General features: G+C 51.4%; 2 protein-coding genes across 3 annotated transcripts in view; one reads left to right on the top strand and one right to left on the bottom strand.

The window, feature by feature from the left end:
* The first annotated feature begins 3,661 nt into the window (after positions 1-3,661).
* On the top strand, positions 3,662-15,283 carry CCNI (cyclin I). 2 transcript variants are annotated; one of them, XM_008637410.2, is made up of 6 exons: positions 3,662-3,822; positions 9,157-9,291; positions 11,713-11,787; positions 11,953-12,093; positions 12,871-13,101; positions 13,706-15,283. In XM_008637410.2, the coding sequence occupies exons 1-6, from the start codon at positions 3,709-3,711 to the stop codon at positions 14,165-14,167; spliced, it is 1,158 nt and encodes a 385-aa protein (XP_008635632.1). In that variant the 5' UTR covers positions 3,662-3,708; the 3' UTR covers positions 14,168-15,283. The 2 variants fall into 2 exon arrangements, with proteins under 2 accessions (XP_008635632.1, XP_017594456.1); XM_017738967.1 differs by lacking the exon at positions 12,871-13,101.
* SEPT11 (septin 11) overlaps positions 15,041-23,436 on the bottom strand; it is a 52,683-nt gene continuing 44,287 nt past the window's right edge. Inside the window, exon 10 of the mRNA XM_017738965.1 lies at positions 15,041-20,588. Within this exon, the coding sequence (XP_017594454.1) occupies positions 20,573-20,588 (16 nt within the window). The 3' untranslated portion in view covers positions 15,041-20,572. The remainder of the gene's footprint in view (positions 20,589-23,436) is intronic.

The raw sequence follows: 23,436 nt of genomic DNA, 5'->3' as shown, positions 1-23,436 counted from the left end.
CCTTTGAAATCACAGATGGCTGGCTGGAGCTGCAAGGAATTCAGTCTCTTCCTCTCTTCCTTCTGCTTCGCCTTCCCCCCACTGCCCAGAAGAATCTGTTTGAAGGTCATCTGTGAGGTTTTATTATTGCTTGCTAAAGCTGAAGCAGATCTGGCTGCTGGTCCCTGATAATACTTAACAAGGCCTGCAGAAATTGGTGTGGTGGTTCAGCTCTACTGGATTTGCCCCCCTTGTTCAGAATACCCACCTGGTTTGATGTGCAAAACAAAGGCAGTGGAGTTTGGGCTGTCTCTAGTCCTAGAACTCTTGTTAATTGTTTACAAAATGAGCCGTGTTAAAAAAGCAAACAGACAAACCCCCCCATAGCAAACAGAAAACAAGTCACAATCGAAACCAAAGAGGTTTTTGTTACTGCCCTAAATTACTTCAGTGATCCTGTTTATAGTGCAGTTGTATCAGGACAGTTAAATTGCAACTGGAGGCAGGAAAATCAGGAGCTGTGTTAGGAGCTTGTCCTGCTAGTGGATAGTACCTTCCTGGAACAGCATCTTTTGTGTGCAGGAGGCACTTTTTATAGTCACTGCAAGTGATTACAAGGTTTGGAAAAAACCCAACTCCTCTATTTTGCATCCTACACGAATGCACCCCCCAAACCATGAAGTGTTTCTGGCCAGGGAGTCGTCTGCCCCAATTCCTGCAGAAACTGCTTTTGGAAACTGTAGCCTGCAGCACTTCGCAGCCTAAAATCTCTCCAGGGAAACGGAAAAGTATTTCTTTGAGCCAAGGTAGCTATAAACTTGGACCAAAGAGAGATCTTTAGGAGATGAGAGGTCTTTATTTTATGGATCAGCTCGGGGTATTTACCGTGGATAAGCAGGTGATCTTTAATGCGTCTCACAAGTGAAAACCTTGCACCAAGGTTTTCGCTCTAATTTTAGAGCAAGATCCGACTTACAGCTCCTCACAGGAGATGTCAAAGCCGGTGCCTTGACTGGGATCACTTCTCCTTTATTAACTCCCCATCTATTCTTTAAGAGGTTTCAGTGCAGCCAGTTGACCTTCCAGTGAAGATTAGGAACTTCAGGAACTGTTTGAACAGTGGTTGAAAAACTCCCAAAGTAACCACAGAGGAGAAATAACCCGAACCCAAAAAGCCAGCACCCTAGAGCTAAAGTTTAATTTTAAGTCAGGGAAAGAAGCAGACAGCTGGGGTGAGTTGGTTCATGGTGGCTGTCCTGGCTTGGGCACTTCCTCCAGCCATGGAGGAACTCAGGCTCGGTTGCAGAAGAACACGGGAAATTTTTGGCTGGAGCAGATGTTTGGCGTGGGGGCACGCTCAGCTGCCCTGCTGGCCCTGCTGCTGTGTGAGAGGTGCTGCCACACCGACAGGGACCTGCAGTGCTGGGCTTGCTTTCTGGGCTGCTCAGGTATTATCATCCTGAGCTGGGCAGAGACAAGAGTCCGTGGACCTCCCTGTGCTGGATTTTGGGAAGCTGTGCCAGCCCTCCTGCTCCTCATCCTCTCAGAGCCCGATCTGCCCCGGCTCCCTTGTGTTTTGGGAAGCCTGCACGAAGTCCTGCTGGCTGTTTTTCCAATGGCATGCATTTATCTGATGGAGAGCTATGTAAATGCAGATGCAAACTGGATTCAGCCCCGGGGTGCTTGGCCAGTCGCCTGGCTGTGCTCTCTGTGCTGGAAAACTGTGCACCACTGTTGCTCCAAGGGAAACTTTCAAGCGCGTCATTCCTCTTCTTTTTTCCCTTATAAAGGTTATTGTGCCTCAGCCCTCAATTGAATTACGTCCCTGGTTTACAAAGGAAAGGTTATTTCCCCCCTCTTTTGCCCTTGGCAACTGGAGAGGAGTTGGCAGCAGTGCTCACTAAAAATGCCCCTTGCAGGGCCCTGGGTATGTCAGGGGGCTCCAGGGATGCCCCAAGCTCTCTGCTGAGGCCGCTGACCAGCTCAGGCAGCACAGGGACAACCTCGGAGGGGAGCAGGGTAGCTAAAAGCTCTCTTCTGGTTCCAGAGGCCTGTGAAACCCATTTGTGTTGTAAAAATGGTGGGAATGTTTATCAGTCACAACAGAAGAAAATGGCCCAAAACTTTTCCCTGTGTGGTCTGCAGTGATTTGGGGGTTGGCTAATTACTCTATCTTTCCTGCAAAACCAAGGAAGGACCATCAATATTTCATATTAGGAGACATGGTTGGGCTAAATATAGCTCCTGCTTTTTTCCTGACAAGCGTGGAGTGAGCTGCTCCCGGTCCCCCAGCTCTCAGCACTGGTCCCAGCTTCAGCCTCTGCCGTGGGTCTGGTCCTACTCATGCCACATTCCACCTGGTGCAGTGCTCAGGCCACCTTTGCCATCTTCTCCAGCTGTGGTCCGAGACGGTGAGGGATCCAGCCTTTGGGAACTAGTCCAGCCACGGGGAAAACTGTGGCATCTGATGGGAGGATCATGAGATGCTAATGAAGCCCCCAAGGGAAGGAGCTGGAGGTGAGGCTGGGAATGTGCATCCCTGTTTCCCCTTCAGCCCCATTTACAGTGAGTGTCCTCAGGATCAGCCCCAGGTTTAAAAAAGAAATGCAAAATCGAGTAAATGGACGTAAATAAGCTGTGGTTGGAGGTTCTGGAGTTTCGTTTCCCCAGGCAGAGTCTCCCTCTGGGCAAGTGAGGAACTTCTAACAGGGATTTTTCAGCCCGCAGTGGCCATTTGGGGGCTGGTGGGAAGAGACACACCACAGAGCTTTAGGGGTCCTGTTTGGGACTCCTGGTTCCAAGGTGTTCAATCTATGCAGTGACATCTGGAAATCTTGTTTAGGGATATGCCAAGCCAGTACAGGCTGTCCCTTGGTCATGGAGCAGCATTTGTTTTATAAAAATCTAATATAGATGGGGTTCCTGTTCAGGACAGAGGGCCCTGACATTTATTTGCCAGTTAAAACATTCTGGGCTCCAGGTGGGACTGGAGTGTGGTACTATACCTGGTGCAAGCTGTGTGAATAAAGAATAATACTTGTTCTCTATCAGTCTTGATCTTTAAGGTTTCCTTTAGCTCTGGGAAAGCACCTTGAAACTTCATTTGCTCAGAGCTGCTTTTGTTATTATTTATAATAATGGATCATTTTCCCTGTGAATTCTGTTTATTTTCTTGGAGTCGGCACCTTGTTTATTTCCTGTAAATACAGCCTGGACTCTTGTATTCATGTGAAAATGCCTGGTTAGTGTTTGGCCAATAACCACCTTTGGGGGATTGCACAAGACCTCACGCAAAGAACTGAAGTTTCAATAACTTTCCCATGGATTTACCCTTCAGGGCTGAATTGTTTTGCTTAAGTGATTTAATACTGTCAAAAATCTGCAGCCAGAGTCATGGTAGGCAGTCTTAGAACTACCTAAATGACCTTTTCCATCAGATCATCTTCTCCATTTGAGAGCAGGTGGTGGAATCCGTTGCCTTTAAAGAAATAAAAGATAAGAACCTTGTCTCTGCTTTGTTTTCCATTTGTAATGGACAAGTTTTTTGACAGGCTGTTACTGCCGAGTGAGGCTGCGCCAGGGCCGGGGGAACAGTTCCATTTCCTGCAGCTTTCGTCCCCTCTGCGCTGCCTTTTGCCTGGACAGGCACAGCTCAGTGTTTCACCAGGCTGTCTTTGGTTTTGCAGGTAGCTGTATCCAGCTGGGTGGCAGGTGGATCCAAGGGTTACCATGAAGTTTTCAGGACCCCTGGAGAGCCAGAGGTTGTCTCTCCTTCTGGAGATGGCAATCTCTAGGGAAGCTCAAATGTGGAAAGCACGTGTGCCGAAAATTCAGCCCAATCAGGTAATGTCTGTCTTTCACATCATCCATCCTAGCAGAGGCAGGAGACTGTCCGGGGGAGCTCGGTATGGGAGCAGCTGAAGGTGTTCAGGAGCAGTTACCTTTCCTGAGACTTGGGGAATCAGCCTCTGAAGGAAGTGATTCCCTCTTTATCTGAGGGACACACCTGCCTCCAGGGGCGCAGAACACACTGCACAGCACACAGGGTTAGATCTCTGGTGGGCTTGTGAAAGCACACACATACATAGTCTTGATTAAATTGATTTTACAAATTGTGTGGATCATTAGCGCCTGTTTCTGCTGGGCACCAACCCTGCAACAGTTCTTAAAAGTAGTTTCATTTTCCTGGAGTAATTCACTAATGACAGCACCGATCTGGTGCCTGCTCCAGGAAGAACCCCACTGACTCCAGCCGGACTGTTTATGGAGCAGGATGCAAGCTTGTGTCAAGGGAAGCAGAGCCAGGCACTGGCCTGTTGCAGTGAGGAATGTTCTCACAGGACTGGAGGAAAATTCAGGGTGGAAGAGCCCACAGGGGCTCTGTAGTCCAGGCCCCCTCTTGGCTCGTGCCACAGGGAGGTTGCACCAGGCTGCTCATGGCTTCATGCAGCCTGAAGTGGGTTTGTGCTCTTTGGGGGAGGCTCTGTCTCGCCTGAGCACTCACAAACACCTGTGCCCTCCACAAAGTTCTGTCTGAAACAAAATGTGAAACGTGAGGATGTTGGCACAGAATTTCTGGCCCTTTGTTGCCGGGTTGGGCTGAAATAACCACACTGAGGGCTCGGATCCAGGCTTGCTGTTGTTGCACCACATGAAACGTTCACACAGGTAAGTCAGCTGTTGTCAGAGCTAATCCCTGTCGTGTTTGTTTTCTCCGTCTGGCAAACAAGAAGCTGCTGCTGTGGGGGAGGAGCAAATACATTTTTAGGGGCCTCAGTATTAGTTTTGCTAATCCACATTTCAGTTTCCAAAGGAGTGATCTGGCTGTCAGAGGTGTGGAGTGTTTTGTAGCTGTGGCTGTCTTGAGGCACGTACAGCTTAAGATTCTGGCTTATGGTAAACCAGCCTGTCGTTCCCTGCTGGCAGTACTCCTGGGGTGATTATAATGTAGGGAGATAAGATTACAGGATAACAAAATAGGGTAGGGACCAAACCAGATGCATGGGTGAAGATTTCACAGGGATGAGGCACTTGCCTTTCTGCCTTGGTGAAGTTGGTTCTGGTGGCTCAGAAACCACCATCCGCCTCAGGCAGACTTCCCAGCAATCCCTCCTCTGTGCTTGTCCTTGCTCCTGGAATTTCCACCCCCAAAACACGTGTCTCGGTGTAACCTTTTTCTTTCTATTTTCCTCCATGTCAGCTCACACACTGGCATTATCAGTGCTGTGCTACTAAATGCTTTCTAGCAGTAAGGAATCACTAGCTGGGAGTGGAAGCTCTGTGTGTGTGAGTGTGAGATGTAGGAAGGTCAGATGGAGAGGAGAGCATAAACACAGCTGCCTGTTCGGGGGAAATCCGGACTTGGGAGGCCACGGAGCAGCTGAGAACACTCCTGTCTGTAATGACACATTTCACTTTGGCGACAATGCAGGCATGGACATTCAGTGTGAATTATCCTATTTTCTGTAATATCTGGGAGAAGATAACATCAGATTCCCTAATATCCACTGCCGTCTTCTGAAAACGGCTGCAGCAACCTAAAACCTCCCTTGCACGACACTGTTGTTTATTTCCCATGGCATGGGGAAATCTGCATCCTCTGGGGATCAGATCTGGCACCCCGAAGCGTGTGGAACTTTCCGTTCCCTTCTCCAAGGGTGGACCGGCTGCACAGAGGTTTAATGAACTCACCTGCTTTGCCACTGACAGCGTTGAGTGCGTCTGCAGAAATCAAATGATCTGATTGGAGACCCTAGGGAGGTATTTTTGGGAGTAAACTTTCTGTTTTGACTCTTCAGGAGACGTTTTTAGTTCTGGTGTTTAAAACCGGAACAAACTCAGTTTCTAAATATGTGTCAGTTGAGGTCTTTAGGGGAAGAAAGAAAGCTGTAGTTGTAAAAGCAGGAAGACTTTTCATTTTTACGATGGGGTGCAGATTATGTTGGGGACTTTGTTCCTGGTGATTTAATGTACGTGATTCTTCTGTTTCGTCTGTGCTTTTTGTCTAAAAACTCCCGTTTCCCTCCTTTAAATGCAGGCCAGTGTTCTGGGTATGTGCAGCATACCAAAGCCAGAGCACACAAAGGCTTTTCAGCCTGAAAAAACAGGTGGGCTGAGTCTGGAACCTCCTCCTGCTTCTGAATGGATTCTTTTCCCCTCTGGGTCCCCTCTCCCGCCATGGGTTATATGAGATGCAGGTGACATTCAGAAGTTTTCTTGGGATTAAGGCTTGAGAAATGGAGCTGTAAAGACTGGTCAAAGGTTTATTTTTGCATATTACCACGTAACTTTGTGGCTGACAAGGGCGTGAGCCAAGAGTTTTGGGTTTATTTTTATAGAAAGAAAGTGTCACTTGTGTCATGTCTCCTTTCTTTCCTATTCTGGCTCACTCTGTCTCCCCACTTGTTCTCTGTACTTGAGGAATCAGGAGAGCTCAGTTTATTTCCAGTCCTAATAAAGGCCACCTGCTCACTGCCCAGGAGCCCACAGGGCCCAGGCAGCAACAGATAGGGGGAAAGAGCAGAACACCTGTCTGGGACAGCAGACCTTAAGGAAAAGATTATCAGCTGAGGTGTTTTCTCTAGATTAGGCAGCAATAAACTAGAGTTGTGTTTGAGTTCACAGATAGTATTTATTTTAGGCTGCATATTCCAAAAGTCTCAAGGTATGAGAGAGATCAGCATCCCTAGAGATGATTTGCTCTGTGCTTGCACTCCGGAGCGCCCAAGTCATGGCCTCTGGTTTTCCTGCCTGGAGCAGGGGTGATACACAGAAAGTACCTCTGCCCCAAGGAGGAACCTTCGCTTTCCACCCAAGGGACTTTCTCACTTTCAGCCACCAGAGTGTCTCAGTTTTGCTTTTAGTTTCAGTTAACTAAGGATCAGTGACCTCGCTGCTTAATTAATTTTACTGTGCTGCATTTTGTTATTTGTGTTCGGAGGGTGACCCAGGGACAGCTCTGAGGGAGAGGGATAAAGCCTGGTATTTGTGTGGGAAGCTCTTTGCCCTGCATGGAGCAGCAGCAGGGATTGTGGGGGCGGGGGGACCAGTTCTTACTCCTGCTGCCTCTCTCCTAAACCTGGCTGTAACAACCTTTCCTGGAGTTTAAACTCACCTGTCTGTCTGTGTGAGGGGATTCTGCCCTCACCCTCCTGCTCCGTTATTTGAAGCTAGGGTCTGGAGTTTTTTGTAGGGTGCCAAAAAGAGCTGGAGACTGCCCTTCTTTCCTTTGCTTCCCCAGGTAGTTTTAAGGAGCCAGTTTTATTTTGGAGCCTTCCTTGTGCTGGACATGCACCGAGCTGAGGATGTTTTGCAGTTGCTCCTTCCTCCCACAGGCGCTGTGGGGCTGGGTTTGGTTTAATTGCACATCCCAGCTGCGCTGTGGGTTTGGGTCAAACCCCCTTTCCCTTCGCATGGCTAAGACCAGCCCTGCAGGCACTGCATGTGCAGCTGCTGCTCCTTGTGTTCCAGCCTGCTGGTAAAGCTCACCCCCAGTCTGAAATGGTGCCTTTTGGCTGCCCATGAAGGGCCGGAAGATCCAAGGAGAGGTCTCAGGAGGGCTGGGGAGGAGAGGCAGCATGGAGAGACAGTCTTACCCTTCCCAGCCGTGCTGTTTTTAGGAGAAGGCCTCACCTTTTGCCTTGGCAGGCACAGGGAAACGGGGCCCAGCCAGCCCAGACACCACTGGGAGCTGTGGAAGCTGCTGCCTCTTTTGGTGGGATTGAGCAGGAACGGGATTTGCCAGGGATGGAAGGGCTGGGGGGGGTGGTGGTGTTGAAATCCTCCCATGCTGCTGAGGCAGAGCCCTCCCTCCCCAGCAGGAACACCACACATGCCATCTGCACCCCCTCCTCGAGCATTCCCCGTTCTTCCCCCCCGGGTACAGCCAGGCCCCTTCCCACTGTCCCAAACACCTTGAGCAGAGTGTTCAACCACCTCTCCTGGTGTATGGTGTGTTCATTGTGCTCCTGGGCCATCCTGCCCCCAAGGGGGCTCACATTTCACCCTGGAGTTGCATCGATGATTTTAGAAAGAACCAGTGTTTCTTGGAGTGCAGAAAATAGCAAGTACTTTTTATTCAAGATCCAGGCTGTAGCTGCGTAGCAGCTGAGAGCAGAGAGGCCCCTTGGAGCAAGCAGACAGTGCCCGCGACACCGGGGCACTGCTGGGGCTCAGGGCACAACACGGGCACTGTTATATCCATGGAAGGTACACCTACTTGTTTCAGGGGTGGATGCAGCCTGAAGTATTTATTTTGTATCGGTTCTGGGGTGGTTTTATTCTAAACTCCTGCTGCTTTGCCCTCATGGTGTTGCTGGGGGCAGTTGCAGCCCTGCTTTTCATGCTTCTGGACACATCCTTGCTGATCATGCCCAAAAATCCCCATCGGAGCCAGACCAGACAGTTCCCTGGTTAATGAGCAAGGCTCTAGGAGAGCTGGAGGTATTTCTGAACTGTGTCACAGGAAAGGATTTTATGTCAATGACTGAGCTGTGCATGTGGTTGAACTGTAGCTGTTGTCCAAACAGATCGATGGGAGAGACACGGGCCAAACACCTAAAGCAAGCACCAAACCCAGACTGCAGGTGAAGCTGTAGCTGCTGCAGCCCTGCTCCCAGTTAACTGAGCCACTGAGAGCTTTGTGTCAGCTGTCCGCAATTTTCTTTAACTGGTACTGAGCTAGAAAAAATCCCCATAATCTGAAGAAAAAAATAAACCTTTCCTCACAAAATGCCAGCAGGGTCCCTCCACTCTGCTGTTAGCAAGGGGAGTTTCGTTCCAGCTGGGAATTTCTGTACATCCATATGGTTCTGAGGAGGTTAAAAACATAATAAAAAATAATAACTAAATAAATAATACCTTTCTGGGAACTACTCTGGAGCTGAGCCTGCCAGTGCTTGACAAACTGCAAGTCACCCATCCTCTTTTCCCCACCGTACAGTGACACTGGAGTGAGGTTTGACATTGCTGTAAGGAAAGTTGTCTTTTCCAGGGCAGGTTTTTGGGATGGGATAAGTAGCTGTGGGGACAAAGTGGTGATTGGGGCTGGCTCCAGGCTCCCCCTTTCCAAAGGAGGTTTTGTGTCTGTGCTGAGTGACTCCTGTGGAGGTAAAACCTTTGGTCCTTTGGGACCTTCTCAGCCCGTGTGTAAGAACAGTCTATTTTTCTCTCCCTCAGGATGTAGCCATTTCTCCAAGGCAGAGGGATGAGGTCATCCAGTGGCTGGCCAAGCTCAAGTACCAGTTCCACCTTTACCCAGAAACGCTCGCCCTGGCCATCAGCCTCTTGGACAGGTTTTTAGCGGCAGTAAAGGTAAACGTTTGCAGCTCCACAGACGGGAACAGATTCCTGGCGCTGCCGCACTGTTGGCGTGCGCGGTCTGGGCCGTGTGGCCAGATGGAAGCGCTTCCTTCCCCGGCACTCGCCCCTGCCCTGCTCACACGTTTGTGGGCAGCACCTGCTCTGCTCCAGAGCCTGATCCGGGGGCGGGGAGGTTGGGCACGCAGAGACCGCTCCCTGTCAGAGCCTGGGCTGACTCGGGAAGGCAAAGGCAGTGCCCACGCGCCCCGGCCGCAGCCCCAGCCCAGCCCTGGGACACCAGCACCAGGGAAGGGCCCTGCTCACCTCCACGGCTGCCTTCCTCCCATTTGTACCACCCCGAATTGCTGGGGCACCTGCTAGCAGGAAACCAGCCGGGAAGAAAAACCGAGGAGAGGTTTGGGCCTGGCAAGGGGGCTGGTGCAGGGAAATGGGAAAAAAAATGGGTGAAGAAGATTGAGACACAGACAACGACTTTTGGGGGAGCAGTTCCCTACCAAGCTGCTCTACAGCCTGATGGACTACATCTTGCACTGAGGTCCAAGGGGTGGGAAGGAGAAAGGGAAGCAGACACAGGTGGAGGCTGTCCATGTGACAGCTGTGCCCTCCTGCTGTGCTGAACCCAACCGGAATAGATGAGCCCCTTTGGGTTTAAGGCTGTTCCTCCATAGAAAGTGCTTTAAAAAGGGGGAAAACATTTGTGCTCCCTGCAAGTGGGACCTGCTGCCCCTCTGGCCCTGTTAGCTGGGCTGCACTTTGCACCTGCCAAGTAAAAAAACAAACTGTGCTCCAGCCTGGAATGCCTGGCCTGGAGCTGTGAAGTCAGGCTTTGGAAGTTCGTCTCCTACCACATTTGCTCAGTTACATTCCATCCTCACCAATCCGTGCTCTCATCTGCACGTGTCTCACCCCACCACCACGGTGTTGGGTAAGCCATATCCCTTAGGAGATGGGAGCTGGAGGATGCGTTCCCAGCCTGTGCCCTTGCATTCCCGTGTGAGAGAGTTTGGTAGAACACAAGTGACATCATTCATTAACTCCCCCCTGAAATATTAATAAACATTGATCATGTTTTCATGCAAGCCATGGAAGTTATTCAGAACCCAGAGCAGCTGATTCACTGTAATGCTGAGATGGCAAAGATTTAGATCCCTCAGCAACCAATGCCCTCTAGTGCAGGTTTTCTTTCAGCAAGTTGGAGCAGCCAGGGAGTCTGTACTGAAAGCACAGGAATACCTGTCCAGAGCCCACTGCATGCTTTGGACAGTGAGTGGGAATGGGGGCTTTGCCTGGGTGAGCACTGGGGTTTTGTGCTCCCTCCCCAGTTTTCCTCTCCCATGAAGCTCATTCCTGTGATGCAGCTGAACTGTTTTTTCACCAGGGGCTTCTCTGTGGGATTTTATAATGAACACCACCAGTCCCTTCCCCAGGAGCAGACTTTGGGATTGCTGGGACTGGCTGTTACCCAGAGCCAGCAGTGTTGGTGTATCTCACTGCACAGCACTGGTTAGCTCTCAGCAGGGCCCAGTTCCAGTCCTGCCCTAAGGGAATTCATTCCCTTGGACACCTGAATGCACAAGTGCAGGTTGTGAGTGGAATTCAGGTTCGGCGCAGGATTTTCACTCCCCTTTGCCTTCACCATCTCTGACTGCAGGCAGGAGGCCCAGCTGCCAGGCGCTGTTCATGGCTCTGCAGCTGTGCCAGGCTTTAGGAACAGCCTCTGCCTTTCCCAGCCCCAGCCACTCTGGAAGAGGTGGCCATGGCCAGTGGTTGTTACGTTGACAGTGGAAGTAAAGCCCCTTGTCAAGGTGGTCACATGCACAAATCTCACAAAAACTCCCCCTTTCCCCTCTAAAGTCCACTTACCTTGCCTAAAAACCACCTCCCTGTGGAAGGGACCAGCTCTCCCCCACTAATCCCTGGGCCACATTTTTGGGAACTGTAGTGTGAAATTACAAGTGGTAATTTCACAAGGGTTTTTTTAAAAGTTTTTCTGAGTTACAGTTCCCCAGGCAAAGACAGTCTTTTCCAATTCCCATTTCCCTTCCCATTCTGTGTCAGACCCACGGCAGCACTCAGAACAGAGCTCTGCTGCAGCAGGTGAAGTGGCTTTTCTGAGAGGGGACGAGCTCCCCTTAGGATTTTCTTTCCCAGTTCTGCTGCAGTGCCTAAACCCGAGCTCTTTCCAGTCCCACGCTGCCCACTCCGATTGCGGGGCTGGCAGATCCCTGCCCTGCCTGACGTCACGGAGCAGGGATTTGTGCTTGGCACAGCTTGGCACTGCCAGGGCGTAGTCAGAGGTCAGCTGCACATCCACAATGAGACGCTGGGGCTCGGGATGCCCCAACAGAAGGATCAGGGCATCACTGCTCCATCACACTGACACAGAGCCCTCTCTTATCTCCTGTCCCGCAGGCCCGTCCAAAGTACCTGAACTGTATTGCAATCAGCTGCTTCTTCCTTGCTGCAAAGACCATTGAGGAAGATGAGGTAATTCTGTTCTTCCTACCTTGGCATTGTTGGAATATCTGCCCTTCCAGCCCTACCTTTGCCTGCTTGTGGTGGCTGACGCTTGCCAGGACAGGAACAAAGCATCTAGTGTGATTTCTCTATAATGATTTGTTCTCGTTTCCTTTTTTGCCTTGGCTTTTGCAGAGGATTCCAGTACTGAAAGTGTTGGCTCGGGATAGCTTTTGTGGTTGTTCTCCAGCTGAAATTCGCAGAATGGAGAAGATCATCCTGGATAAACTGAACTGGGATCTTCACATGGCAACGCCACTGGATTTCCTTCATATTGTAAGTAAGGGGCTACCCATGTCCTTTCTGGTGTCTGTCAGTGCAAATAATGTGTCAAGAAGCACCCAGACAAAAATTCTACTTGTAGGGTAGCAAAGACTTTGGAATATACTTGTAATTCCTCTGTACCTGTAGTTTCTGAAAGAAAATGCCTTGCCAGAGAATTTCAGAGGAGACCTGTCACTCTTAGAGTGTAATATCCAAAACATGGGTCTGTCCTCTTTGGCCTGGTCTGGGGTGTGTTAAGCCACAGACTCAAAGCTCCTGAAAATCGTGCCCCTAACTCTTCACTGCCAGTGGTTTTCCTCAAAGCTAAATGCCAGGCAGCAGGGAAACAAGGAGTGCAGCCATGAAGAAAGACCCAAGGGTGGGCTGTGATTGTGGATCCATGCCTGCTGCAGACCTGCACGGCCAAGAGCCAGATCCGTGCATGAGAGGAGACCAAGGGAGGTGTCCTGAGGTTCTCTGTGGAATTTTATCCTCGCTCCTCGCCTGAGGCGTTTGTCTGGGACCCTGAACACCACATGTGCACTGGAGAGAGAAGGGTGGATGGGAAGGCCTTTTGCAGAGCCCTAGAGCCTGGTGCCCAAGCAGGTCGCACTGGAAAGGCTGGTGGGTTTTCAAGCTTTGGGGGGTTCAACACGGCGGGTTTTTCCCCATGGGGCGGAAGTTGCCTCCAAGGTTAGGCTGGAGGACCCTTGTGTGTCCAAGCTGTTACAAAGATGTGTCATGGCCTGGCCAGCGCCACCAGCTGCCTCCTGTGCTTGTGTCCTGCAGTTCCACGCCGTGGCGGTGTCCAGCAGGCCGCAGCTCCCGGCCCTGCTGCCCACACCGAGCCCCTCGCAGCACGTGGCAGCGCTCACCAAGCAGCTGCTGCACTGCATGGCCTGTTTCCAGCTGCTGCAGTTCAAGGGCTCCATGCTGGCGCTGGCCATCGTCAGCCTGGAGCTGGAGAAGCTGCTCCTCCACTGGCTGGCTCTCATCATCGAGCTGCTCCAGAAGGCACAGGTGAGGAGGGCAGGGCACACGGAGCGGGAAGGGACCGGGGCTGCATCCTGCTCGGTGCTCCAGCGATCCAGGCCAGCCAGGGTTCTGGGATTCCTTGCTGCCCATGGCTGCCTGCTGTTCCACTTGTGTGGGGATGGCTGGGTCTCAGCCCAGAGGGACAGCAGTAGGGACAGTGCTGCCAGGTCTCAATCCTGACCACATCCACTGGGTGATGAGGAGGAGCCGTGTGCCACGATGTACACAGGCCCTTGCTGCACCAGGGAGATAACACACCAGGGACAAACTCAACTTGTTAGCGGCTCTGCTATTCATTACAGCATACAGGGAGCCTCGCAGGTACTGGGAACACACTCTGGCTGCTAAAAACAGGCAGTGAAATCCTTTAATACCTCAAAGTTCTGCCGCCTTCCCCCATGATTCCCATGAGGTGCAGGAAGGAGCAGGGGGTGTATCTGTGGAAGTCACTGTGGTAGGGGTCCTGTGCCCAGCATGTTGTTGGCAAGTGAGGCACACAGGGGGCCGGGGCATTGGGAGCCCGTGCCCTCTCCTCACCCTGCCAGTGATCCCACAACAGCCGGTACCTCTGCTTGTCTTCCCCCTCCAGATGGACAGCTCGCAGCTGATCCACTGCCGGGAGCTCGTGGCACATCACCTTTCCACTCTGCAGCCTTCTCTGCTGCCCAACTCTGTATATGTCTACAGTCCCCTCCAGCAGACCCTGGTGACCTGTAACAGAGGAGCGTTCCACCGCCAGCCCTCCTCTGTCCCAGGGCCGGGTTTCTCCAAGGACAACGGCCAGCCAGAAGCGCCCGTCACAGGTACAGCCGCGCTCTACCCGCACCTGCCCGCCCCCGGCAGCGGCTGCAAGCCAGGCTCCGCCAAGCGCAAGGTGGAAGAGATGGAAGTGGACGACTTCTACGACGGCATCAAGCGCCTCTACAACGAAGACCTGGCTCCGGAGGCAGTGGCCCTGGAGAACATGGGCTCTGTTTGCGGTGCCGACGTCTCGCGGCAGGAGGGCAGCGTGTCCCCTTGCCCGCCTCTGCAGCCGGTGTCTGTCATGTAGCTGCGAGTGCCACCACGGGACCTGGCAGCCCGTGGCCTCAGCGGGGCGAGAAGGGGCCGTACCTTGTCAGGCTGAACTGAAGGGAGCCAAAAGAAAACCAGGAAAAAAAATCCCAACCCTTTTCTGAATTTTATTTCTTGTGCGGCTAATTATAGTTCCACTATTTAAGCACTTAAAAACACAAAAAAGTATAAAAATCTAAAAAAGACCCAAAAACCAAACAAAAAAAGTAGCAAAAACCTGTTCCTTTCTAGTGTTGTCGGTTCCACTGTTTTTCTGCTCCTGTGTGTTGTAACCCATTCTCCACATCCGAGAGCTCACATCAGCCCTGTGGAGCTGTTCCGGGTTTCCCAGCCAACTAATGCCTCTGTGATCCCATTCCCACCTGCTCTCTGCTCCCTTTTCTGCTTCCTCCTCTTTTAGTTCTCAGCCAGTCTCATGCATGACGTTCTGTCCTGCCCCACCTCCACCACAGCTTTCTTTTGCCCTTCTGAACAGAAAACCTCTTTTGTTCATACTTGGGTGTTTAAATGTGAGAATATTGAAAAACTGGATTTAAACAAGAGATTAGGCAGGAAAAAAACCCAAACCAATGCTTGCAAGCTGCCCCACACTTCAGTAATTCCCACAGGAGTGTGAAGGTGCTCTGTGCCTTGCACAGAGACTTCTCCCAGTTAGACCAGTTGCCTTTTTTTTTTTATCACTAGAACCAAAACTATTTTTTCCTTGCTGTGTTGCACTCAGTGTGGATTCTCACCAAGGCTTGGTTCTCTCCCATCAAGTGTCACCCTTCAATTGTGCAGAGCCTCGTTTTCCCTGCACATTTCCCAGCACTGCTGGGTGAGGTGCTGGGGTGGCTGTGGACGCCTGAGGTTTGGAACATGTGTCATTGTCAGCCACAGAACCAAAACAAAACACCCCGACCCTCGAGTTTTGTGTTCATGTAACTTCTAACCAAGAGTCAGACCTTTAACGCGTCTCCTCCGTGTGACACCCTGTTCTCAGAACACCCTGTCCCGACTGTAAGCTCTCTCCACAGCCCTGAGGAAGGTATTGTATCCAGAGCCATTGTACTGATGAAAGCCTTCTGGTAGCAATAAAGAAAGTTGTCCTGGATTCCCAGTCTGGTGTTGTGCTTTTCACCCGAAACCTGGATCAGTTTTACCAGAGGCAGCCAGGGAGCTGCTCTGTGCCAGACCCTTGGAAAGGTGACATGAGAGGCGCTGGGCAGCCAGGGGAGCCACCCAACATGAACTCCTTGCCTCTGCAGCAGTTCCAGCTTTAGTCCCAGCTCTGGTGCTCCTTGCTCTGGGCTGCTGCCCTTCCAGGCTGAGTGCCTGGCTGGGATGCTGCTCCATGCCCCCTGTGCCAGAGCCCCTCCTGCCCTGTGCCTTCCAAGGTGCCATCTTAACTGCAGCAGTCCACCACAACAGCCTTCTCTTGGGTTCCGGCTTCTTCCTGCCATGGCTCAAAAAATCCCCCTCAAGACCACATTTCTCAGCAGGGTGTGTGTCTTCCTTCCCTTCCAGCCCTTCCTGCCATCCTTAGAGTATTTCCAGTCCCTGACCTTCTCATCCCACGGCTCAGTTTTCCAAAGCCAGGCTGCTGAGCAGGCTCAGGGTGTCACTAGCACACCTCCAGCAAAGCACCCTGCCGCTGCAGGATATCCCCGGTTCTGGGGCTCACTGCTTCCAGCCCATGGCACGTTACACATATTTTCAAGTTAAAATCACACTGGCTTCTCCCCCTCCCCATGCTCCTTCCCCCCCAGGTTTGAGGGCACATTTCCCCTTCCCTGCTCGCAGCACCAGCACACAGGCATTTGCGAGGATCACAGCCTGTTCCCGTCACACACGCACACAAGGAGAGGAGCTGGCACGGGCATGGCAACAGGGAGCCTGTGCCAGCTGGCAGCGGCCTGGCTGGGGCAGCAGGGAGGGGAGCTGCGCCTCAGGAGAGATTTAGGTGCTGCTGGGGCAGTTTGCTGTCCCAGGTGTGCTGCAGCCATGGCTGTGCATCGCTCTGGGAAGGTAACACTGTCCTTGTCGCCATTTCCCGCTCCCCAAAGCCAAAGGACAGGACTAGGTCCTGCACCGCTGCACACTGGGCACAGCCCTGGCTCGTGCCAGCCTTTGGGGGAGAGCTCTGCCTTCCAAAATGAACCCAATTAACAGCATCACTGTGGCTCTCCCAAAATTGCCCAGAGCCCCTCCTGGCCTCCTTGTGCTGCCTGGAGCCAGCCAAGCCACAGTGCCGACTCGGCAAGCCCAGGGAAGCAAACACCTGTAGAGGCAGGACTCAGTCTCCTCGCTGCAAGGCAGCTTTCCTGCTCCCCAGTCCCAAACACAGGCATGCCCCAGCCCCAGTGGGCTGCAGAAGGAGACAGACACATTTTATTTCCTTGGTGCTGTGCACAAACCCACCTCAATTCCCTTGTGCCAGGCAACTCCACCTCAACAAGACTCAGACACAAAGCTCGTCCCTGGTCCAGGTGAGACACCTCTGCAGTGTCCTGCTGTCTGTCTGTCCTGGCACAGGCCCTGGACACTTGTGGGCACCTCTCTGGCTGCGGCACCCGGCAGCATCCCCTTGTTTTTGCTCCTCCCTGGAAGCGAGTGCAGCAGTTGTCCCCTCCTGCCCCACCCTGCGTGGCCCCCATCACCTTCAGCAGCAGGCTGATTTCTATGCTGCTCTCACTGTTGGAACACAGGGCCGTACTGGAGCGCTGCCAGGGCTTCTTGTTTCCCACAGGAAAAGATTCCCTGATGCCCTTGACTCCTCACATCCATGTGACCTTCCCACAAACTTCACAGCACCCCAGTGCTGCACATCACAGACCTGCCCAAGATGCCAACACAGGGTCTGTGCTCCCATGGGGCCCAGAGCAGTGAAGGCCAGGAGCCCTGCATCTCCCTCAGGAGCACTGGGATAAAACCACTGCATTCACAAACTCAATTGTGCTTTTGCTCAGTGCCCCAAGCCCAGGGAGCTCCCCAGGGCACAGCAGCCACATCCCAGCGGAGCACTGCTGCTTGTTTGCAAGCCTTTAGCTGTAATCCCAGCTCACCCTCACACACTGTGCTGCTCCCTGCAGCACCCGGTTTCCATGAGCCCCTGACGGGTTGGCTCTCCAGACGTGAGAGCACAGACCCTCTGCAGCAGCCACGCAAGGGTTAAGCCCAAAGCATGACTTTTCAACTGGGAGTGGATGAAGCGGCTTTCCCAGCTCTGCTGGGGACACCTGGTGACAAATAACCTCTCTGAGCCGCCCCTTCCCCACGCTGACACCTCTTCCCCAACAGCTGCAGCCATGCAGGAAGCAGCTGAAAGTCACGTCGTCATCCCTTCTCCCAGCCCTAGGGTGTGGGAAAGCCCCCACCGGCCTCTGGCAGCTCCGCCCTCGTTCCACAGACACCGCTGGCAGTGTCCGTGCCTTCTGCTCCCTTCTCTCCGCCCCGTACCCACCACCAATGGATTGTGACTGTTTTCCGTATGGAGCTGTTCTCCCTGAATTTACCTTTAAAAAAAACCTATACCAGCCCCAAAACCTTCTGCTGACACTTTCTACCTCAACAACCTGGGCCAACAAACTCCGGAAGCTTAGTACCTGCTCAGTAAAGAAAGCTACTCCATGTTTTGAGCCCATTCCCTTCGAGCTAAGTGCCCGCTGAGTCTAGCTGCGATGATTTATTTGGGGACTGGCAGTTCGGCACGCACCGCCATCGAGCTTTCTAACAGTCACAAATAAATTTGGGCTGCAGGGGACCTCTAGAGGACATGTGCTGCCACCTTCCTGCTCACAGCACGGCTGGCTCCTCCCTCACCTCGGCCCTCCCCTCTCCAAACGGAGCCACCTCACCTGGCAGGCTGCTGCTCCATCCCATTTACCATTAGTGCCCTTCTCTAACTCGGCTATGTCCTTCTGGAGACACGAAGTCCAGAGCTGCAAGCAGGACTCAAGGCACCAGCACAGCAAAACTCTACAGAGCTGCAAAATAAAGGCAGTCCGCCTGAGTGTCGGCATTTGGCTTGTGCCCATCTGTTTCTCTTTATATTAAGCTTTTTAAAAATTTCGATTTCGAGTTTAGAAGTAACAACAACAAAAAAGTGTAAGGACTGAGAGAAGCATAAGGAGAGGACTCCCTCCCTGAAACAGGGTCTCACAGAAGGAACCATCCAGCGGCTGGGGTGGCTGCTGGGCAAGTAGTCAGCAGGGTACCTGGGCAAGCTGCAGGCTACCACGGCTGCACAGCCCACAGCAAGGCCCTCGGGCCCCCAGCAGTGGTCACTGACACTGAAGACTGGTACAGGTGCCACCACTGGAAGAAAAGATAGACTAAACTGGGCATTTAATGGGCAAGGCATGTTCTCAGTCAACAGTGACCACCCTCGTGTGCAGAGAACCCCAGGCCAGGGGGACACTCACCTGCATGAGGCACAGGGGCAGCTCGAGCACCAGCCTGCCCTGAGCCCCAGCAGCCCTCAGCTGCAAGGTCAATCACTATTTTCAGGCTGCATGGTTAATCACTATTTTTTCTGCAAATGTGCAGCTCAAGGCATGGCTTTTTGGTAGGGGTGGGTGGCCCTGGGGCACATCCTGCAAGTGGTGGTTCCTAGTTAAGACAAACACCCACAGAATTGTGCAGAGCAAGAAGACACGGCCAAGGTTTAATCTGGCAATGGCCTCAACCCTGCTTTGTGCTCAGAAGGCTGAACTGAACAGGTTTTAGACCTGGCCATCTGGTGGGAGGCACTGAGTACCACATGAGGCCCCTGCAGCCTCAAGAGCAGGGCAGGCTCTGGTTTTGGTATCACTGCAAATGCTGTCCTAAGCTACACTTGTGCAAATATTCAAAGCCCTTCAGGCTGGGCAACAGTCAGCAAGTCCAGCTACATACCAGGCAAACGGGTACAGCACATGTGAGGCCAACACTCAATAACCTTCCTGAGTGTTATCTATAAAGTCACTTCTTTGGTCGCAAAGGTTTCCAGGACAAGCAGTTTTCCTTCCACCTCACTGGAGGGAGCTGACCCTTGTCACTGAAGAGTGCTGCAAAATATTGTGCTTCTGAAAAAAACCCAGCAGATTTCAGCAGAGCACCTCAGCAGCTGGCACATCACACACGGCTTGCCAGCGGCCAAACCTAGACCCATCTCATGGTACCTTTTCCACAGCAGGTTAAAGGAAGGGAATTCCTTGATTAAGGTTCACAGATGCAAAGAATAAATCACTAGTATTTGGTTAAAAATAAATGTACATCACTCTACACGAAACAAGATCCCAAGAGGCTCAGGCTGCCTCTTTCCATCCATCCCAAACCAGCTGGAGGTCACTACACACATTTAGAGGTTTTGTTTTTACCTTCAAGCAATCCTTTGGCACTTCTCAAGCTCTTAGCCTGAGTTCATTTCCAAAGTAAACCAGGCAGAAATTTTAAGAACTCGCCCACATTCAGGACTGTTAAAAAAATAATCACTAATTAGGCTTCATGAAAACAAAACGAAGCCCTCGATCTAAGTACGAGCCAGCGCAGCTCAGCTGTACAGAACCAGAATCCTGCTTTGCTCATAGCGAGGCACATCAGCCACAAGGTAAGGCCTTAAGGTCCAGGACAGCTTCCATCAGTGCCACAGGATGCGACATCTCCCTTCACACAGCGACACACTGAGAACATCACCAGGTCTACGGAGAGATTTCCAGCCATGCCAGAGGAGCACGGGACGCCCTTGAGATGAAGCTGTGGTATCCAAAGCAGCCAGGCTTGAGGCAGAAATTAAATCCTCCAGCTACGCACACCCCCAGTCTGTCGTTCTGTGTGTCACCAGCAGTGTGTGCACGTTATGGCAAAAGAAATGGGGAGGGAGGCTGTCTTGGGGTGACTCTTGGGTTATCTCGGGATAACCAGGCATAGAGGAGCCCTGCCTCCAGCCAGGTAGAGGTCAGGGTAAACCGTGTATTTTGGACTGTGTAGATTCATTGGCCTGGTACATGAGAACCACAAAAATATGATGCCTTGGTTGACACTGGTGGGGGAGGGGCGGTGGTGACCTGCCTTCTCTCAGAGGATATATTTCTAAATTGGGCCAAACCGGAACAGAGGCAAGAAAATCCAACTGACCCAGATGTCACATTGTGGCCGAGCTCCCTCCGGCAGCCGCTCCCTCTGGCAGTGCTGGAAGCCTGGACGCCGTCAGAGCCGTGGCGGGAGCGGGCAGATCCCGCACAGACACACAGCACAGCACACCCTCAGACGCACGGGTGGGAACAAAGGGGAAGGAGAGGAGGGCAGACGCGATGGAGGAATGAGATGGCTCTTCTCCTGGCAGGGGTGCCCGGATCCGCAGCTCTTCCAGTGCCCTACGGTCCACTGGGAGAGGGGGTGTGGGGCTTTGGCAAGGTGACGGTTACATAAAGAAGAAGCTACAGAAAAAGAGAAAAACAGAAGAGAAAAGAAACAGAGGTTCAGAATTGAAATGAAGAAGGGAGGGCAGGGGGAGAACAAAAGAGGAACAACATTTTCAAGTAAGTCATGACGGAAGGAATGCACTGGGGAGGTGTCACACATACCAACTCCATCGGAGAGGCCTGAGCTCCCCAGGACACTGGCTGAGGTGGGGAACAAGCTCATGACCACCACAAGAAACAACTGACAAACAGCAGCACAAACCTACAGAGGCACCTCCAAGGCACAGAACAACCTGCTGGGAAGGCAGAGGCTGACAGGTGACCCTCCTGTCACCCCGCCACAGAACAGTAACAGCAAACGTCAAAAAGGCCACGCAAAGACCAAAGCTTTGGGTAAAAATATATTTCCTCTCCCCACTTCAAGTGTTGGCACTATTTGGATCTGTAACCTGAAGCATATACAAGAAATAACTAAGCTTATGCTATAAGGTTATTATTCCATCTGTAATTCAAAAACTGAAATATTTTAACATCAAATAAAGTGACAATATCTAACAGATGCATACATATCATTTGCATTAACACTGTACGTAGGTTACACAATTGTTTAGTTACAAACATGGGTTATTTTCCAATAGCAAGGTAATAAGTCCTACATCTATGGTTTAAGGCAATCAGGATATTAAAAATGTATACAAATACAAGATTTCTACCGCTGTTCACAGCTTTGTTTTCTGGCAATTAAAAAAACCCTTCATATTTGTAGGGCTCCGTGCTGGCACACGCTGGTGAGAGCGCCACGGCTATCACACCCTGCACAGGCAACCCGGGCCCTTGGAGAAGGGACACAGAAGGGGACTGGAGTCAAATGGACAGACCCGATGTGGGCACACACACAAAGACATTTCCATCCGCACTCGGACGGCTTGGGAGAAGCAGAAGGAGAGCTGCCTGCAGAAACATCGGCCCTGCTTAACATGGATGTACTTCCAGGGAGACACGAATCTCCCTGATGGGATTTCAAGCTGTCAGAAGCACACGGAGGGGGTGACAGGAGTGGCAGCTCTCCAGCTGGAGAGGAGCCCAGGGTGGGTGCCAGTGCCTGCTTTCCCCACTCCTGGGGTACCGCAGGAGATGCATTTCAAGATGATGCATTTCACGACCACGAGCTCCAAGGGCACCTTCCTACTCCCTGCCCTCCCAGAAAGGAACTGTGTGACCCCCGGAAGGTTCTGGGGAAGCAAACCCTTACCCATCTCCTCCTTTCCCACTGCCTGCCAGACCCACATGTGCTCCCCTCTACAGAGCAGCCCCAGCCCCTCGCAGAGACCTGGACTGTCTTTGCTTTTCCATTCTGGGGGTTGGCTTCATGCCCTGGGAACACCACCATCCCAGAAAAGGCACGTTTCAGTGTGCTTTCCTGCTCCTTTGTATTAGCCTAAGGACTGGAATCCACCTTGTTGTCAGGAACATGCAGTTTTAGAGGAGTTTTAACCACCCCATTCACAAGTAAGCGGACTTGGAGAATGTCCCAGAAAAGCACAGCTGGTGTCCCACCAGGAGCGAGGCAGGAAGGGTCAGTCTCTTACTGCTGTACTTACATGCAAGGTGAAAGCACATCCAGCCAGACCTGAGCGTATCATTCACTCCATGCACATCAGAGGCTACTGTGAAAAAAGGCATGGGGAAAGAAAAGCAACAAGTGCAGCAGGAACAAGCTAAACATGGCCCAGGGGTTCAAGATGGGAAAAAAAGTTATTACCATCTCCTTTGGCAAAAAACCAAAACAGTACCTTGGACATCTTCAAGTTTGTGGTTTATTCCCAGTTTCTCCAACACAGCTTGTTCTCTGCTGGAGAAAAACTCAACCAAAAAGACACTAAAGCACTTGGCCACAGCTTTCTGTCAAAAATGAAAAGCTCAACTCAGTTTCTTTCCCCTGCTAAACATCCCTTGAAGGGCTGTTAAATGAAGCAGGAGAAATAAGTGTTAAAATTAAGTTTTCTACTTGGCACAAAACACTGGTAATTAAAAAGAGGACATGCACAGAGACAGCTGAAGCAAAGCATATTGCCACGAGCACTTGGTGATGGGCATGTGATGTGACTGTAAAAAACTCATGCAAACAACTCAAACTTCTTTCTTCATAACTCAAGGTTTTAAAGCTGGCTTTGCCAGAAGCCACAAGAACCAGAATTTCACTTTTCCAAACAACCCTGCAGCAAACCTATTTAACCTGACAAAAAGTGCATAGTTGACAAGTCCAGGAGGGGGAAAAAAAATTAAAAAAAAAAAAAAATTAAAGAAAAAAAACCACACCAAAAAAAACCACACAAAAAAACCCCAACCAACCAACCAAAAATTTAAAAAAAACACCAAAAAAAGGATAAAAAGGTCAACTATTTTATTTCCAGCTTATTTAACCATTTTTGCTGTCTGTCCAAGACATGGTATTTAGATATCCTCTTCCTAACGCCATGTTTAAGCAGTGAGGGTTAAAAAGCAAGACAACCCATAAGCTAACCCCCAAGCACTTCCCAATCCAACACTTGAGGAAAAAGTGATTAAAAAAAGGATAATTCTGCCTTTTCTTTTCTCCCCAGAGGCATTTCATCCAGAAGCAAGCAAACAGCTGTAGTGGGAGACTCAGGTAGGAAGAGTTTTGTCTAAGAGGGCTTCAAAGAAGGCAACAGGAGACTGCCAATCTAGGAGCAGAGGAACTGCTGGCTGTGCATTGGCAGAGGAAGAAATCCAGGAGTCATAGGGTAAGCACGGCTCGCCACTTCTTGGGAAGGAAGAGAAAGACTGTCCGAAAGCCATGGCATGGAAAACACGTTAAACAGACCCACTTCCACTGTGCACT

Source organism: Corvus brachyrhynchos, unplaced genomic scaffold (assembly GCF_000691975.1).
Source record: "Corvus brachyrhynchos isolate BGI_N302 unplaced genomic scaffold, ASM69197v1 scaffold597, whole genome shotgun sequence".
In the NCBI taxonomy this organism is placed as follows: domain Eukaryota; kingdom Metazoa; phylum Chordata; class Aves; order Passeriformes; family Corvidae; genus Corvus; species Corvus brachyrhynchos.
This window is presented reverse-complemented; position numbering and strand designations above follow the sequence as displayed.

Bases quoted from the DNA above. Each gene is read 5' to 3' on its own strand.
- CCNI (XM_008637410.2), top strand. From the start codon at position 3,709: ATGAAGTTTTCAGGACCCCTGGAGAGCCAGAGGTTGTCTCTCCTTCTG. The intron at 11,788-11,952 runs GTAATTCTGTTC...TGGCTTTTGCAG, and splicing joins AGACCATTGAGGAAGATGAG to AGGATTCCAGTACTGAAAGT. The intron at 12,094-12,870 runs GTAAGTAAGGGG...TGTGTCCTGCAG, and splicing joins CACTGGATTTCCTTCATATT to TTCCACGCCGTGGCGGTGTC.